Raw genomic sequence first — 20,418 nt, 5'->3', positions numbered from 1 at the left:
GCAGTCATACACTCACTCGCCACGTACATGGACGCAGTCATACACTCACTCGCCACGTACATGGACGCAGTCATACACACACTCGCCACGTACATGGACGCAGTCATACACACACTCGCCACGTACATGGACGCAGTCATACACTCACTCGCCACGTACATGGACGCAGTCATACACACACTCGCCACGTACATGGACGCAGTCATACACTCACTCGCCACGTACATGGACGCAGTCATACACTCACTCGCCACGTACATGGACGCAGTCATACACACACTCGCCACGTACATGGACGCAGTCATACACACACTCGCCATGTACATGGACGCAGTCATAAACGCAATCTCTGCGTCCGGCAGTCATACACGCACTCTCCACATACATGGACGCAGTCATACATGCATTTAACATATACATAGATGCACTCATATACACACTCATCACGTACATGAATGCACTCTCCACATACATGGACGCAGTCATACACGCACTCATACATGTGATCACCATATACAGGTGAAACTCGAAAAATTAGAATATCGTGCAGAACTTTATTTATTTCAGTAATGCAGCTTAAAATTAGAATTTTGTGAAAAGGTTCCATATTCTAGGCTCAAAGGTTCACACTCTAGTCAGCTAATTAATCCATACCCCCTGAGCAAAGGGGACCTCAAAATTGTGACTTTGGGGTTTCATAAGCTGTAAGCCATAATCATCCAAATTATAACAAATAAAGGCTTGAAATATCTCGCTTTGCATGTAATGAGTCTCATGTGTTAGTTTCACATTTTAAGTTGCATTACTGAAATCAATGAACTTTGCACGATATTCTAATTTTTCGAGTTTCACCTGTATCTAGATGCACTCAAATACACACAGTCACCACATACATGGACGCACACATATACAATACACATATACTGTATAGACACCCAGCTTTCCTGCTGTGCCTCTCCCCCATACTCTAATGCCTCTGCACTTGTGCCATGCAGGATAGCAGGGAAGCTGGATGACATTTCATGATATTATTCACCCAGCTTTCCTACTGTACTGCAGGTCACATGTGCACAGTCTGGGAAAGCTGAATATAACCGCACTTCCCCTCCTGCCACTCACATCACTGGCGCAGTTGTGGCAATCCAACCAGGAATAGCGGGTAGGAAAGGGGCGGGGCTATTCTAGCTCCGCCCACATCGGACCGTCCTGATGCTGGTCACTGTCCCTCATCAGAACTGAGCAATGTCACTGATGTCAGGTCAGAGGTGCAAGTGCAGGACTCTGGGCCCGATGCAGGAGAAGTCAGCTGCTCTGACAGGGGCCCGGGGTGACGAAGCACAGTGACTGCTCCCGGGCCCCTTCTGAGCTCAGGCCCGAAGCAGCTGCTTCCCTGACAGCTACACCACTGGATAGATAGATAGATAGATAGTAAGATAGTACATAAGGCCGAAAAAAGCCCTCTGTCCATCCAGTTCATCCTGTTATCCTGCAAGTTGATCCAGAGGAAGGCAAAAAAAAACTGTGAGGTAGAAGCCAATTTCCCCCACTTAACCCCTTCACCGAGCCACTTTTCACCTTAAATCCCAGGCCGAATTTTGCTAATCTGACGAGTGTCACTTTATGTGGTGATAACTTTAAAACACTTTTGCTTATCCAGGCCATTCTGAGATTGTTTTCTCGTCACATATTGTACTTCATGACGGTGGTGAAATTGAGTCAAAAAACTTCATTTTTATTTATAAAAAAAATAGCAAATTTACCAAAAATTTAGAAAAATTAGCAAATTTCCAAATTTCAATTTCTCTACTTTTATAATACATAGTAATAACTCCAAAAATAGTTATTACTTTACATTCCCCATATGTCTACTTCATGTTTGGATCATTTTGGGAATGACATTTTATTTTTTGGGGACGTTACAAGGCTTAGAAGTTTAGAAGCAAATCTTGAAATTTTTCAGAAAATTTCCAAAACCCACTTTTTAAGGACCAGTTCAGGTCTGAAGTCACTTTGTGAGGCTTACATAATAGAAACCACCCAAAAATTACCCAATTTTATAAACTACACCCCTCAAGGTATTCAAAACTGATTTTACAAAATTTGTTAACCCTTTAGGTGTTCCACAAGAATTAATGGAAAATGGAGACGAGATTTCATAATTTCACTTTTTTGCCAGATTTTCCATTTTATTAAAAAAATTTCCACTAACAAAGCAAAGGTTAACAGCCAAACAAAACTCAATATTTATTGCCCTGATTCTGTAGTTTACAGAAACACCCCGTATGTGGTCGTAAACAGCTGTACGGGCACACGGCAGGGCGCAGAAGAAAGGGAACACCATATGGTTTTTGGGAAGCAGATTTCACTGGGATCATTTTAAGCTGCCATGTCACATTTGAAGACCTCCTGATGCACCCTTAGGCCTCTTTCACACGCGCGTGTCCGGATTAGGTCCGGATGAGTCCCGGTGCATTGCGGCAAACCCGCGCGAGTAGGAACGCAATTGCAGTCAGTTTTGACTGCAATTGCGTTCCGATGTTCAGTTTTTATCGCGCGGGTGCAATGTGTTTTGCACGCGCGTGATAAAAAACCGACTGTGGTACCCAGACCCGCACTTCTTTACAGAAGTTCAGGTTTGGGTTAGTTGTAGTGTAGATTGTATTATTTCCCCTTATAACATGGTTATAAGGGAAAATAATAGCATTCTGAATACAGAATGCATAGTACAATAGGGCTGGAGGGGTTAAAAATAAAAATAATAATAATTTAACTCACCTTAATCCACTTGTTCGAGCAGCCGGCATCTCTTCTGTCTTCATCTGTGAGCAATAGGACCTTTGATGACGTCACTGCGTTCATCACATGGTCCATCACATGATCCATCACCATGGTGATGGATCATGTGATGAGCATAGTGACATCATCAAAGGTCCTATTGCTCACAGATAAAGACAGAAGAGATGCCGGCTGCTCGAACAAGTGGATTAAGGTGAGTTAAATTTTTCTTTTTTTTTTTTAACCCCTCCAGCCCTATTTTACTATGCATTCTGTATTCAGAATGCTATTATTTTTTCTTATAACCATGTTATAAGGGGAAATAATAATGATCGGGTCCCCATCCCGATCGTCACCTAGAAACCGTGTGTGAAAATCGCACCGCATCCGCATTTGCTTGCGGATGCTTGTGATTTTCCCGCAACCCCATTTATTTCTATGGGGCCTGCGTTACGTGAAAAACGCACAACATAGAGCATGCTGCGATTTTCACGCAATGCACAAGTGATGCGTGAAAATCACCGCTCGTGTGCACAGCCCCATAGAAATGAATGGGTCCGGATTCAGTGCGGGTGCAAGGCGTTGAACTCACGCATCGCATCCGCGCGGAATACTCGCCCGTGTGAAAGGGGCCTTAGGCCTCTTTCACACGGGCGAGTATTCCGCGCGGGTACAATACCTGAAGTGAACGCATTGCACCCGCACTAAGTCCTGACCCATTCATTTCTATGGGGCTGTGCACTTGAGCGATGTTTTCCACGCATCACTTGTGCGTTGCGTGAAAATCGCAGCATGTTCTATATTCAGCAAGTGCGGATGTGATGTGATTTTCACGCATGGTTGCGAAGCAGACGAGGGATGAGCGATCCGAGACCCCATTTACTTTATTATTTTCCATTATAACAAGGTTATAATGGAATATAAAACGTATAGAAGGAACGAGGGGGCACACACACCAGGGAGACACTAGATGGATGAATAATTTGATGTTTAATGTTTAATACTCTAAAAACAAACCCCTAAAATCACATAAAACGTACATCAAATAACTACAATAGCAGCCTATATAGCATGTACATATAACGCCACAGTTATAATATATTGACAACTGTGCAGCCGGTGTAGTGATGAGACACTACTATGGGTACAATCTATTAGAGTTTGATGTGTAACAGTTCATCCAAACAGTGTCCCAAATCATGCGGTGCTGCACAGAGTAAACCAATAGCGGTAGTAATATAAGAAGTCCTGAAGATAGCCCCAACAGGTATATCGGATGGGGCAATGAAAATGACAATGTCCGGTATTTGTAAGTAAGTACAGAGATGCGTACTGGTAAAGCGCATAGGCACTGGCCTCCAGATTACTTACAGTGTCCAGCCGCTTCAGGTCTCCCGGTCTCACCCCTCCTTGCTGCCTAGCCGCAGCACGATTTCCCAGGTGGCCGAACACGGCCGTCTGTGGCGTCCCACGTGACCTGGTGCTCTGGGGTTCCGGGCAGACGCTTAGATGACGTCACTGCTTTGCGGCGGTAATTTTAAATCTGGATCTGGATCTCTTGCGCTTTTGATCGGAAGTATAGTTTCTTTGTCCTTTTTCTCCTTGAATCCACGCTCACTCTGTATGCCAGACGCGTTTCAGGGTCTAACGCCCCTTCCTCAGTGGCCACCGAGTGAGTGGATTCTCACTCCTTATATATGGTATTAACCCACCCTCAATTGTGCTTTGTTCAGCTTGTTGCAATATGTGGGATGGATTTAATTACTGCTGCATTTCTACTAACAATTAAAATGTTACGTTCAAGTTAAAAACATGATACATAATAAATATTACTCCCCTTTAATAAATACAACATTAAAATATCTTAAAAATGTTCTTGATATAGGACTGCAGGGTTAGAACTGCATTATGAGGAAAATCGCATTGAAAACGCTTCAAAGACGCAACAGTGTGAATTGCGTCTTCATTGCGGTTTTTGTGTTTTTATATTGTATAGAGTCAGGTGACCCTACCTAAAAGGATTGGACCAGGATAAAAAGATTTTAAAAAGTTATAAAAAGATATAAAAGGATATAAAAAGATTTAAACTATACAACCATGAATTACCCTTGCAATATATGATTTCTGATGAAGATCGTTTAAATCTTTTTATATCCTTTTATATCTTTTTATAACTTTTTAAAATCTTTTTATCCTGGTCCAATCCTTTTAGGTAGGGTCACCTGACTCTATACAATATAAAAACACAAAAACCGCAATGAAGACGCAATTCACACTGTTGCGTCTTTGAAGCGTTTTCAATGCGATTTTCCTCATAATGCAGTTCTAACCCTGCAGTCCTATATCAAGAACATTTTTAAGATATTTTAATGTTGTATTTATTAAAGGGGAGTAATATTTATTATGTATCATGTTTTTAACTTGAACGTAACATTTTAATTGTTAGTAGAAATGCAGCAGTAATTAAATCCATCCCACATATTGCAACAAGCTGAACAAAGCACAATTGAGGGTGGGTTAATACCATATATAAGGAGTGAGAATCCACTCACTCGGTGGCCACTGAGGAAGGGGCGTTAGACCCTGAAACGCGTCTGGCATACAGAGTGAGCGTGGATTCAAGGAGAAAAAGGACAAAGAAACTATACTTCCGATCAAAAGCGCAAGAGATCCAGATCCAGATTTAAAATTACCGCCGCAAAGCAGTGACGTCATCTAAGCGTCTGCCCGGAACCCCAGAGCACCAGGTCACGTGGGACGCCACAGACGGCCGTGTTCGGCCACCTGGGAAATCGTGCTGCGGCTAGGCAGCAAGGAGGGGTGAGACCGGGAGACCTGAAGCGGCTGGACACTGTAAGTAATCTGGAGGCCAGTGCCTATGCGCTTTACCAGTACGCATCTCTGTACTTACTTACAAATACCGGACATTGTCATTTTCATTGCCCCATCCGATATACCTGTTGGGGCTATCTTCAGGACTTCTTATATTACTACCGCTATTGGTTTACTCTGTGCAGCACCGCATGATTTGGGACACTGTTTGGATGAACTGTTACACATCAAACTCTAATAGATTGTACCCATAGTAGTGTCTCATCACTACACCGGCTGCACAGTTGTCAATATATTATAACTGTGGCGTTATATGTACATGCTATATAGGCTGCTATTGTAGTTATTTGATGTACGTTTTATGTGATTTTAGGGGTTTGTTTTTAGAGTATTAAACATTAAACATCAAATTATTCATCCATCTAGTGTCTCCCTGGTGTGTGTGCCCCCTCGTTCCTTCTATACGTTTTGCATTCTTTGTGGTCCTGAGGGTAGGACTAGAGGGTGAGCACCTATCCATACGTGATAGGGGTGAGCCGCTGTATCCCAATTTACTATTTTTACTCTGTACCCTCAACAGCTGAGCTCCCCCTGTACCGATATGGACATCTGGGAACACTTAGACAACAAGTATAAAAAAATTGAGGCTTTCACCTTCAACATAGAAGGGGAAGCATCAACAGAAGTGACAAGATCCATGGATGATGTTTTTAAAGTTCTTGAGAGGACTCTGCAGCGCCAATTGCGTAACAAATGGGAGATTAGATCACTCACGCAATATTTGGACAGGGGCTACATCCCTAAGGGTCTGTCACTCACCAAGACACCTGCTTCTGATCTGGTGAATGAGAGATTCAAAAAGGAATGGGATGGATTTCTGAGAATACAGTCAGAGGCCCTTGTCCAAATGATTATTAAAAGGAGAACACAAATGATAGAAGAAATGTCAGGGCAAATTGATACCCTAAAAAAGGAAATGGAAACATTCCCAAACAATGATGCAGTTCATAAATGGCATGAGAGAATCTGCAAAAATCTAGACATACTAGAAAGGGAAATAATAGGTAAAAAATCCAGGAAATTACAATACATGGACAGGAAAGAAAACACTGAGGCTTATGAACAAAGGGAGGTTGAACACACTAACACACAGTTTGAGAATGTTAAAATCTCAAACAGGTATGAAGTATTGGCTACACCACATTTTTTAGACTTCACACCGCCACATCACCAAACACGAATAAGAAGCACACGCACCCCCACCCCGCCACGCCAAGAGATAAAGAAACACAGTCACAAAACACAGGGATATGTTCACGATTACAACTTGAGGGAGCGTCCGAGGGAATATCCACAGGGCAGAGGGCACTATCAGACACACAGACAGGAGCACAGACATTATCAGAACACGACACATCATCATACACCAATAATCAGCAGGTCACAAAGGCACCATCACAACGAAGAATACGGAGAGGACGACATGCACAAAAGGAGAAAACACAAAAATTAAAAACACCAACCACCAATGTTATAAATATCAGTGATATTGCACTTTCAGAAACTCAGGTGCAGCTCCTGAATAAAGGTTTAAAGTTTGCTCCTACTAATCCTATTGATAAATTTGCCACATACATAGGAGTAGAGAAATTCATCAGACGCCTATGTCTGAAAAAATATTTCCTTAAAAATCCCATCAACAGGGAGATAGACATGGGAATTAATGTAAATAAATATGCACACACAGATCTCAAAGTTAGATCGAAAAAATTCCCTAGACAGGAGATAAGCAGTGAAATGGCCACCTTTAGGAATAATGTTGAACGTGACCTGAGAAGAATAAAAAGCCGTAAGGTCAATACAAATCTAAGTAGAGAAGAGATCAAGGCCATAAAATCTCTACAGGAGGAAAACAATATTATAATTAGGCCAGCGGATAAGGGCGGTGCCGTAGTTATTCTCAATACAACAAACTATATAGAGGAATGCTATAGGCAATTAAGATCAGAGAACACCTATCAAAAACTGAAGGGAGACCCGACACAGGAATATTATAATATTTTGAAAGATTACTGTGCAAAGGGGACAAAAGCAGATTTTCTTACTGATCAGGAAGCCAAGTTCATTTTGGACACTGAGAGAAGAATACCAATGTTCTATTGTGTCCCCAAGATCCACAAAAACCTGGAAGCACCTCCAGGTCGCCCGATAGTGTCGGGTATCCAATCTATATCATGTAACCTATCCAAGTACATCGACCAATGGCTCCAACCATATGTCAAGCAGGTGCCATCATACATCCGTGACACCACTGACATTATTAAGACATTGGAGGAAGTCAACTGGGTAGATGGGTGGATCTTGGGGACATTGGATGTTGGATCACTCTACACAGTTATTGAACACACCAGGGGAATACAGGCACTACATGAGCAACTGTCAGGAGATGCCGGACTCCCTGTGGAACAATTGGAGTTCCTGCTGGAAGGAGTGAGATACATTTTAACTCACAATTATTTTTCTTTCGAGCAGGAGTTCTATCTGCAGTGTACTGGCACCGCCATGGGCACCAGATTCGCCCCCAGCTATGCCAACCTTTTTTTGGCTCAATGGGAGAGAGAGATTATCCTACCCAGGCTGGGGACGGATCTGGTGCTGTGGCGGCGGTATATTGATGACATTTTGTTCATTTGGCGTGACACTACTGAATCTTTAGACTTGTTCCTCAGTAACATTAACAAAAATGACAAAAATTTAGTATTCAGTCCAATTGTCAGTCAAGAAAAAGTAGAATTCTTAGACCTGGAGATATGGATTAGGGGAAACCAGCTACAATGCAACACGTTTTTCAAGCCCGTAGCCAAAAATAGCTTCATCAGATTTGCTAGCTGCCACCTTCCGCGGTGGCTAATCAATATACCAACCAGCCAGTTTCGCAGACTTAAGCGAAACTGTACGGTTGATAGCAAGTTTGATGAAGAGGCTGCACACTTGAAACAACAATTGCTGGAGAGAGACTACCCCGTCCAAATAATAGATAAATCACTGGAGAAAGTGCAAAAGATGGAACGAAAAGGCTTCTTTGAGATAGGCCCATCACAACCGCTAGATGAAACGTTGAGAATCATTCTCCCTTTCAGCTCACAATACAGAATAATGGAACGGAGCATTCGAAAACATTGGGCACACCTGTTAGACGATAAACTAATTGGCCCACTTTTGAGTGATGTTCCAAAAATAACGTACACAAGGGCAAACAATTTGGCAGGTAAAATAGCCCCAACCGTTAAAGCTAAAAAGGATAGTCAACAACAACAAAGAAAAAACTGGCTAACAACCAATGGCTTTTTTAAATGTGGTAGATGCACGAATTGTAAGATCACTAGTTTCCCCAAAAAAACAACTAGGGTGAAATCTACAACAAATTCCTTTAGTGTAGAAATACAAGAGTGCCTTACGTGCGATTCCACCGATGTCATATACCTATTGGAATGTGGATGTAGGAAACAGTACATAGGCAGGACCAAAAGGACACTCAAAAAGAGGGTAGCCGAACATGTGGCAAATATTAAAAAAGGTCTAGAAACGCATTCCCTATCGAAACATTTTAAAATTCAACACAATTGTGACCCAACTGGCCTAAAATTCACTGCCATAGAAAGGGTTAAAAAAATGTGGAGAGGAGGGAATCACATTGCTCACATGTCACGACAGGAATCCCGCAGAATTTTCGAGTATGACACCATTATGCCAAGGGGTCTCAATGCTGAGATGGAGGTGTTCGGGTTCCTGTAAATTTTTTGGGGGGGGCTGTCCGGTGGGGATGAGATATCGCAGGAGGGTCAGATATTGACACTGTGATTCACCTCCCCACCGGATGACTCCCTACATATACAACTATACAACCATGAATTACCCTTGCAATATATGATTTCTGATGAAGATCGTTTAAATCTTTTTATATCTTTTTATATCCTTTTATATCTTTTTATAACTTTTTAAAATCTTTTTATCCTGGTCCAATCCTTTTAGGTAGGGTCACCTGACTCTATACAATATAAAAACACAAAAACCGCAATGAAGACGCAATTCACACTGTTGCGTCTTTGAAGCGTTTTCAATGCGATTTTCCTCATAATGCAGTTCTAACCCTGCAGTCCTATATCAAGAACATTTTTAAGATATTTTAATGTTGTATTTATTAAAGGGGAGTAATATTTATTATGTATCATGTTTTTAACTTGAACGTAACATTTTAATTGTTAGTAGAAATGCAGCAGTAATTAAATCCATCCCACATATTGCAACAAGCTGAACAAAGCACAATTGAGGGTGGGTTAATACCATATATAAGGAGTGAGAATCCACTCACTCGGTGGCCACTGAGGAAGGGGCGTTAGACCCTGAAACGCGTCTGGCATACAGAGTGAGCGTGGATTCAAGGAGAAAAAGGACAAAGAAACTATACTTCCGATCAAAAGCGCAAGAGATCCAGATCCAGATTTAAAATTACCGCCGCAAAGCAGTGACGTCATCTAAGCGTCTGCCCGGAACCCCAGAGCACCAGGTCACGTGGGACGCCACAGACGGCCGTGTTCGGCCACCTGGGAAATCGTGCTGCGGCTAGGCAGCAAGGAGGGGTGAGACCGGGAGACCTGAAGCGGCTGGACACTGTAAGTAATCTGGAGGCCAGTGCCTATGCGCTTTACCAGTACGCATCTCTGTACTTACTTACAAATACCGGACATTGTCATTTTCATTGCCCCATCCGATATACCTGTTGGGGCTATCTTCAGGACTTCTTATATTACTACCGCTATTGGTTTACTCTGTGCAGCACCGCATGATTTGGGACACTGTTTGGATGAACTGTTACACATCAAACTCTAATAGATTGTACCCATAGTAGTGTCTCATCACTACACCGGCTGCACAGTTGTCAATATATTATAACTGTGGCGTTATATGTACATGCTATATAGGCTGCTATTGTAGTTATTTGATGTACGTTTTATGTGATTTTAGGGGTTTGTTTTTAGAGTATTAAACATTAAACATCAAATTATTCATCCATCTAGTGTCTCCCTGGTGTGTGTGCCCCCTCGTTCCTTCTATACGTTTTGCATTCTTTGTGGTCCTGAGGGTAGGACTAGAGGGTGAGCACCTATCCATACGTGATAGGGGTGAGCCGCTGTATCCCAATTTACTATAATGGAATATAATAGCATTCTTTAATACAAGATGCAAAGTGAAATGTCAATTGAGGGTTAAAAAATAATACAAATATAACTCACCTCATCCACTTGATCGCGCAGCCGGGATCCTCTTCTTTGTTCTTCTTAAAGGACCTGCAAAAGGACCTTCGCTGACGTCACCGCGCTCACTGTGCAAGGGTTAATGCGCCGGCATCGGTGTTTTCACCAATGCCGCCGCATACAGCAGGGGTCCGGCTCTCAGTGACAGCCGGACCCCTGCCTCTGATCGGGCGGATGCAGCTCCTGCACCCGCCCGATCAGTGTGCCGTACCTGTACTGCGCTGGGATTTCTGTCCTGCATTTCTGCGCCGTACATGAACGGCGCTGGTATCCTAAGGGTTAAGGGATAAAAAAATATTAAACAGGCAATCAGATAACTCCCTGGATCAACGACCCCTCTCTAGTAGCTATAGCTTGTAATATTATTAAGAAATAGTAGTGTAGACAAGCACTCAATATCCAGAGTCACGCAGATATATTCAAGTAAAATTATTTGTTAGAAATTATAATATACATAAAAATGTAGGGTTATAGAGAACACGCAAATAGTGAAAGTATGATGGGTAAGTGAGTATTCTTCCTAAAATGTATAAAAAAGAATAAAAAAAGTGAGATAAAAAAGTAAATTAGTTATATAAGTCTATCTTGAAATGTCTAAAATAATGTATACAGCATAAGGGCTCATGCAGACGAACGTATTTTCTTTCCGTGTCTGTTCCGTTTTCTTTGCGTCTGTTCCGTTTTCTTTGGGTCCGCAAAAAAAAATTGAAGGTACTCCATTTACTATAACATGTCCTATTATCGCCCGCATTACGGACAAGGATAGGACTGTTCTATGAAGGGCCAGCTGTTCCGTTCCGCAAAATACGGAATGCACACAGATGTCATCCGTATTTTTTGCGGATCCGTTTTTTGCGGACCGCAAAATACATACGGTGTATGAGCATGAGCCCTAACATCGATCAAACTGAGGATCCTTCTCCTAAAGGCTCATGCACACGAACGTATTTTCTTTCCGCTTCCGTTCCTTTTTTTTGTGGACTGGCTGTAGAAAGTTACTCCATGTGCATTACGTTTCCGTTTGTCCGCATGGCCGTTCCGCAAAAAAGTAGTGCATGTCCTATTATTGTCCGCAAATCACGGTCCGAGGCCCCATTCAAGTCAATGGGTCCGCAAAAAATACGGAACGCACACAGAACACATCCGTATGTCCGTATTTCATCCGTATTTTGCGGATCCATACTGTAGAAATGCTATGCACAGCCCATATTGCTCATGTGTTTGGTGATTAATAAGTTACTGTTTCTGTAAAACTGATCAAATACGGAAACCATGCGGATATGTTTCGTGCAATAATGGAACGGAAGAGGACTTAAATCAGAGAGAAAAAAAAACCTCAGATACGGAACAACGGATCAGTGAAAAACGGACTGCAAAACGGTCGTGTGCATGAGCCCTAAGAGTCCTTCCCCTGAGGACAAATAATGCTGGTTGTTGATGGCTTTCAATTATACATCAGTTATATATCGCCCTGGTCTGGTATACTGCATTTGTAGTAAGAGTCGGACCTGCAATGGTTAAGTTCACTGTATTATACTGCGCAACAGACCGTTCTGTTTGATTTAAAATATTGTCTTCCAAATGACAAATTGTAGCAGCTTGATACAGTTCCAAAGGTTCACCTTGCGCAGTCCAATATGGATCTGGATGGTTATATGAGTCTGCACAGTTATATGGAACCGTTAAAGTTTCACAGTTATATCAATGTCCCATTTCTCAGAGAAATATATATTTAGTATAGAAGCGGACCAGTCTGTTTCTGTGTTTCTGGTGGCGTCCCACCATAATACACTTGTATACTGGCCACTGTTACCTGTCCCGACGTCTTTACGGGCTGTCACCGCTGCTGTACGGCCAAAGCTGTGTGTTCGGCGTCCCACGTGGCTTTGTGCTGGGATGTTCAGGTACTCCGGCGTAGTAGATGTTGCAGCCACTAATGTGTAGCCGGCACTGTGTATGCACAACCCTCTGTGCTCGGCGTCCCATGTGGTTCCGTGTTGGGATACCTAAATTCTCAGGTATATGCACAGGTAAATACGGGTGAATAGCTTAGTACATGGAAGCGCTTGCAAATAATGTATCAGACAGAGTTCATCTAAGCACAGATTAAGCGGGTACTGTGTTAAGACTGTGTTAAGAACTCACCTTCACCACCTCCTCAGGCAGAGAGTTCCATAGTCTCACTGCTCTTACCATAAAGAATCCTCTTCTATGTTTGTGCACAAACCTTCTTTCCTCCAGACGCAGAGGATGTCCCCTCGTCACAGTCACAGTCCTGGGGATAAATAGATGATGGGAGTGATCTCTGTACTGACCCCCGATATATTTATACATAGTAAGCCAAACAAAACTCAATATTTATTGCCCTGATTCTGCAGTTTACAGAAACACCCCATATGTGGTCGCAAACTGCTGTACGGGCACACAGCAGGGCGCAGAAAAAAGGGAACACCAGAGTACTGTAGTTGCCCCATTCCAGTTATTACTTTAGTTGCCCTCCTCTGGACCCTCTCCAGCTCTGCTATGTCTGCCTTGTTCACAGGAGCCCACAACTGTACACAGTACTCCATGTGTGGTCTGACTAATGATTTGTAAAGTAGTAGGACTATGTTCTCATCACTGGCATCTATGCCCCTTTTGATGCAACCCATTATCTTATTGGCCTTGGCAGCAGCTGCCTGACACTGGTTTCTACAGCTTAGTTTGCTGTTCACTAAAATTCCTAGGTCCTTTTCCATGTCAGTGTTACCCAGTGTTTTACCATTTAGTATGTACAGGTGACTTGCATTATTCCTTCCCATGTGCATAACCTTACATTTGTCAGTGTTAAACCTCATCTGCCCCTTATCTGCCCAAGCCTCCAATCTATCCAGATCCCTCTGTAGTAGTATACTGTCCTCTTCTGTGTCAATTACTTTACACAGTTTAGTGTCCTCTGCAAAAATTGATATTTTACTATGCAAGCCTTCTACAAGATCATTAATAAATACATTGAAGAGAATAGGGCCCAATACTGACCCCTGAGGTACCCCACTAGTGACAGTGACCCAATCTGAGTGTGTACCGTTAATAACCACCCTCTGTTTTCTATCACTGAGCCAGTTACTTACCCACATACAGACGTTTTCTCCCAGTCAGAGCATTCTCATTTTATATACTAACCTTTTTATGTGATACAGTGTCAAATGCTTTGGAGAAGTCCAGATATACGACATCCATTGATTCGCAGCTGTCAAGTCTAGTACTTACCTCCTCATAGAAACTGATTAAATTTGTTTGACGTGACCAATCCCTCATGAAGCCATGCTGATATGGCATTATTTGCTTATTTTCATTGAGGTACTGCAAGATAGCATCTCTCAGAAAACCTTCAAACAGTTTACCCGCTACAGATGTTAAACTTACCGGTCTATAGTTTCCGGGCTTTGTTTTTGGACCCTTTTTGAATATTGGCACCACATTTGCTATGCGCCAGTCCTGTGGAACACTCCCTGTCATTAAGTCCTATCAGAAATAAGGGTCTGGCTATGACATTACTTAATTCTCTTAGGATACGGGGGTGTATGCCATCTGGTCCTGGCGATTTGTCTACTTCCTGTACTTCTTCGTGGGTCAGACCGGGCACTTTTAATGGGGAATTTACTTTTACATTCTGCATTGCATCTGACAGTTTATTTTCCTAAGTGAATACAGTAGAGAAAAAATATTTAATAGCTTTGCTTTCTCCTCATCGCTCTCTGCAACTCCCCCCTCATTACTCTGTAGAGGGCCGACACCTTCAGATTTATACTTTTTACCATTTATATAATTGAAGAACATTTTAGGGTTAGTTTTTCTCTCTTTGGCAATTAATCTCTTGGTCTCTGGTTCGGCTGCTTTTATTTGTTTTTTACATATTCTAGTTTTTTCCTTATAGTTTTTCAGTGCTTCTGTGCTACCCTCCTGTTTTAGTGATTTATATGCTTTCTTTTTGTCATGTATTGCTTTCTTTACAGTTCTATTTATCCACATAGTTTTTTTTTTGTTCCTTAACCTTTTATTCCCATAAGGTATGTACCTCTCACAATTAGATTTTAGGATGCTTTTAAAAAAAAATACAATTTTTTTTTTTTAAACAATTCTTTATTGTTGTCATGTCATTACGATACACCAGTAAAGTAAAGTGCAAATAAGGTATACAGAAGAACAATCGGTTCACATTTCTTTTCTTTTCTTCCATACATATGATGATAACATGACAAACCCGAGTTTTCTAATTTCTCCCCCCCTCCTGTACCCCCCCTCCCGTTGCCCCCCCCCCCCCTCCTGTATCCCCCCTCCCCCTCTCTGGATGGCCCGGCTACTTCTAAGGAACATTCAAACTTTCAAATTTCCTAATCGGTCTCTCAGGTCTTCTTGTAGATACCACTCTGTATATTTAAAAGGCCCCATTACTGAGGAGTATTCATCATGCAGAGTGTAGTGCAGGATAAACCTTTTCCAAGTTTTATATAATTTCTTTCCTAAGGTTTCTTTTTTATCAATGGCGTTTTGCCATTCCATCTGAAAAATGCGTCTGATCTGAGCTATCAGTAGCTCCAAGCTAGGGACCTCTGCAGTCAACCACTTCGTCAGCAAGTACCTTTTCGCTTCTAACACTACTTTATGAGCTAACAACGTCAGTTTCTTTTTCTCACTGTTCCCATTGACTTCAGAAGTCTCCATTTCATCTGCTTGGAGCACCACCAGTGATGGCGTTAAACCTGATTGGCTATACCCAATTCTCTCCAATAGCTGAGCTACTTGGGTCCAGAAAATATCTAGCTTGAGGCATTTCCAAAGTCCAAAAAATACAATTTTGTGGCTGTATTTTTAATTTGGAAGACTTTGTCCCAGTTAGTTTGGCCTATGGCCTCTCTTAGTTGGCTAAATTTAGCTTTTTTGAAGTTTGGTATTTTTGTTCCTCCCTGTAGAAACACTCTTTTGAATGATAATTGGAAGGTTATTACTTTATGGTCACTATTTCCCAGGTTTCCCCCAACGTGCACGTCTGTTGTTCTGTCAGGTCTATTGGTTAGTACTAAGTCCAGTATGGCCGTCCCTCTAGTCGGGTCCTGAACCAGTTGGGAAAGGAAATTGTCTTTGGTTATTGCCAAGAACCTGTTTCCTTTATGAGATATACAGGTAGATAGATAGATAGATAGATAGATAGATAGATAGATACAATGTATCAGCAGTATATTACTATTAAACTGTTTTTCTTCTAGAATTCTAACTTCATTCGGATACATAAAGTGATCTCGGTGTCAGAATTCCGAATGAAGCCGGACAATCTGTGGCTGTCGGACGTCTTCCTGCGAGCTCTGAATCATCTGCCCTTGGAATACAACTATCCGCTCTACAGCAGAATATTTGATGATTTTGGCACCCATTACATCACAGCGGGCTCCATGGGTGGATTATATGACCTCCTCTATCAGTATAGTGCGGAAGAGCTGAAGAGTTCAGGTACTAACAGACCCTGCACCTCAGCGCAGAGACTGGACTCCTGCTCCACCACTGACTGGACTCCTGCTCCACCACTGACTGGACTCCTGCTCCACCACTGACTGGACTCCTGCTCCACCACTGACTGGACTCCTGCTCCACCACTGACTGGACTCCTGCTCCACCACTGACTGGACTCCTGCTCCACCACTGACTGGACTCCTGCTCCACCACTGACTGGACTCCTGCTCCACCTCTGGAGGTTACATGAGGATAGATACAATGTAACAAGACATATTTGTATTATGTTATATGAGGTTACTGTAGCTTCACATTCCAAGCTCTTAGCTCGGTACATTAGATTTTTTTGGGGGTCTTACCCCCGGCATGACATGCGGCAGGCAATCCCTTTATAGTACAGCAGCGGAATATACTGATCGAGGTGTATAAGTCTCCCAGTTGTGGGGGATTTAGCAATGACGGCTTCACCCGACATCAGGAGTGTAACCGCACATTGATCTCATTTCCCTGCACTGATCCTGATTACAGGATTTACATTCACTGATACATCTAGAATTCTGCCGGCTGCCGTGAGAATCAGTTGACGCCGCGCTGACGGGCACGTCCCTAAGCTCACTATATCCAATGTGTCTATTCTTAGGTCTGACCGTGTCTGAATCAACTGAATGTTCGCGAACGGAAACAACGAAGCGGTTTCTTTTTTTTAAGAAGAAAACCGTGAAACACATATGTACGACCAACAAGATGAGCGAGCAACACGCAGGTACCGGCCCCGTGCGAGTAATGTATGAAGGGGATCATATCATAGACCTCCTATCACCACCAGACACTAACGGGTTAGTCCCATCTCAACATTTCCATAGGATTAATGCCTGAGGGGTGCGGGTCCCACCTCTGAGATGCGCAGCTCTTTCCATTGACTTCTATGGTCGTTACAAAGGAACCTTTTCTTTCGGACTCCAATAGAAGTGAATGGAGAGAGCCGCCCATGCCAACGGCCAATGTATATTTTTCCAGAGAATCTGCAGAAATCTAAGACTGTCACCCGAAATTCTGCAGCGCATGCGCCGGCAGATCCACACAAGGGATAGTCCTCAACTTTTCAAAATCGCACCAATAATGCAGACACTTCAGCTCTTAGGATCCACAGTGCAGTCATCATTCCGCATGGATGTTTTCATACCCTCTTCACTTGCCTTGGAGGTGGATTTGATTGAATCGGAGACTAATAAATCTCCATCAAGTCCTGAGGGTGTGAACGCGCGTTACGTGTATCTGTTGTATCGGGTGCTGCCTCTTGTAACCAGCCTCACTTTCCTCTCAGGTTCATTTTTACAGTCCTCTGAAAAATCGATATCTCTTGTCAAAGGCGGCCGGGCGGAATATGCAGCGAAATTAGCCTGGCAGAAGAAGGGTTCCTTCCCAGAGCACAACGTCTACGCAGAATGGAGCGCGTCCACCGCGGATAACCCTGTGGTGGTGGATTTTGAGGTAATGTAAGCTTATTCTGGTTCATTGGCATACCTGGCACAAAATGTTTGCTGCCAGAGGACACATGTGCTTGATAAAATTCAATGTCACAAACCCACACGGTGTGTATTATCTTGTAAGCAAACTGAACTGAACTGACTGCAATCCTTCATGTTGCCACTAGATGGAGTTCACTGCAAACTAATTCATGATTGAGGCCAGTGGGAGCTGTACTTGCAGGGAGCTCCCCCTAGTGGCGGCTGCTGTAAGACAGAATTTTTTCATTTCATTGTATGGGACTATTGAGGACTATTTCAATAAAATCAGAATAAATTATAGGCATAGTTGCAACGCCCGCGCCCTAGGGGTGTTATGTGAGTGTAATGGTGATGGTGTGCCGAGTGAGGGTAGTAGTACTCACAGTTCAGTTGTTTCCTGGGCCGTCCTGCAGTGGAGAGGAAGACAGCACTAAATCCTCCAGGGCACTCTCTATTGCAAGGAACACCAGCCAGATGGTGGTTGAGGTGCCCTTGATGGTAATGGGTATTTAAGGTGCTTTGGTGGCTGGGACCCTGTGTTGTTCGTGACGCCAGCACCGTAAAGTGCAAATGTTTAGGGTAGTAGAAAGGAGTCAGTTGCAGTAGAAACAGTTGAACATTTACTTAAATCAAATGTCTCAAGACCGTTGGTACAGTTCTTCAGTACAGTACACTTGTATGGCATTAAGGAGGATTCAGAAATTAGTTTAGTTGTAATCCTTACAACAGGTATGGCAATTGTCAGTTGTCAGTCTTGCTGGTTCTTTACAGGCAAGACAAAAGTTCTCTTCTTAAATAGTTCTACTTTAAGTCCAATCTCTAGCACTCAGGTACTGAATATAATGGTTTCCTTACTTTATATCGAGCAATCCAATAATGGCGTTCTCCCTCGAGGCAGGCAAACTCTCTGCTACATTATTTGATGCAGGATGCTCTCCTGAAATATCAGGTTCACTATTTCCCAGAAAGCATTTAGTGAAAAAGGATAATTATGGCCTTTAATCATCCAGTTGTGTCCAAGCACCCACGTTCCTCCTGGTCACTGGTGCTTGTGAAGTCCCTTGGCTAGACTCAGCTCTAATCTTCACTAGACTTTCTCTATATTCGTACATAGACTCACTTGTGTGTGCTGGGCTGCTGTGACTACTTGGTCTGTCCGCTCCAGGCTTGATCAGGGCCCAGAGGAAAGATAGGCAGCTACATCTTGGACTGAGTCTGCTCTGCTCCTCCATACACTTCCTTCTCCTCTCTGCTTCCTACATTCTTCTACACTCCACCACACACTCTCCACTGAGTCAGCAAACCCCAAGCTATATATAATATGTGGCGCCAGCACCACCTAGGGGCGAATAGATGTAATGACAATGCCAGCCTGAACTTAGGAATTACAATACATTAAATACATATACAGAGATTTAAGGGAACCACTTATACACACATAAGTGGAACACTGCATAGTTTCCTGCCTGAGACCTCTGCTATTAACCCCTTCACCATCCTAAATCATCCACCAGGGATATTAGATATTAGCCTGTGGATAAATAGATTTTAATATTAACCCCTTCATCACCCTCACCTGCCAGAGATACAGGCTATTAACCACCTCTAAGCCACACTAGACCACCAGGGCTATTACTTGAATACTATTACTAGCCCCCTAATCCTCCCTATGTAAAGCTATGCGATGTGATACATGTAGACAGGTGACAAAGTGAGTGTAATCGGCAGTGGAGGGGTTTGCCCCATAAACGTTGCGCTGCGTGCAGTTTGGGGCTCCATGATTTGCAGAGGGGCCCACATTAAATATCTTCACACCTTCTGCTTTTCAAGATGTCCTCCTATTATTCATATTGCAGCTGAAGCCGATTGTGGATCTGTTGACTGGTTTTCCATGTGCGGTGACAAAAAGGCGCAACCTCCTGAAAGCGTTTGATGAGTATTTAGGAAATTTTGACCCGTGCCGCTGCTCGCCGTGCCCTAATAACGCCAGGACTGTATTACTGGACACTGAGTGCCACTGTGTGTGCCAGCCTGGCACCTATGGGGAAAGTTGTGAGAAACTGGGTCCAGATTACAATTCAGGTAAAGTAGTGTCTAATGTAAAGAGCCTAATGTAAATGTAAAGCAGGTCTGGGTTCAGATAATATCGTCATACAGTGCTGAAATAATTAATCTATGCAGTATGCAAACAATACCATCATACAGTACTCAAACAATACCATTATACAGTGCTCAAATAGTGCAATCATACCATGCTCAAATAATACCATCATACAGTGCTCACATAATACCACCATATACCTTACTCAACTAATTCCATCATACAGTACCAAATTATATCATTAAAAAGCGCTCAAATTACAATCATAAAGTGCTCAAATAACACCAACATACAGTGCTCAAATAATACAGTCGTACATTTCTCACATAATACCATCATATAGCGCTCAAATAATAACACAATACAGTACTCAAATAATACTACCATATTGCGCTCACAT

General features: G+C 42.7%; 1 protein-coding gene across 2 annotated transcripts in view; it reads left to right on the top strand.

Moving 5' to 3' along the window:
- C6 (complement C6) overlaps nt 1-20,418 on the top strand; it is a 55,572-nt gene that overhangs the window by 20,351 nt on the left and 14,803 nt on the right. For both annotated transcript variants that reach the window (XM_040420927.1, XM_040420928.1), the window contains exons 8-11: nt 16,169-16,409; nt 17,050-17,172; nt 17,734-17,900; nt 19,774-19,999. In XM_040420927.1, the coding sequence (XP_040276861.1) occupies nt 16,169-16,409; nt 17,050-17,172; nt 17,734-17,900; nt 19,774-19,999 (757 nt within the window). The remainder of the gene's footprint in view (nt 1-16,168; nt 16,410-17,049; nt 17,173-17,733; nt 17,901-19,773; nt 20,000-20,418) is intronic.

This window comes from Bufo bufo, chromosome 2 (genome assembly GCF_905171765.1).
Source record: "Bufo bufo chromosome 2, aBufBuf1.1, whole genome shotgun sequence".
NCBI classification, from domain to species: Eukaryota; Metazoa; Chordata; class Amphibia; order Anura; family Bufonidae; genus Bufo; species Bufo bufo.
This window is presented reverse-complemented; position numbering and strand designations above follow the sequence as displayed.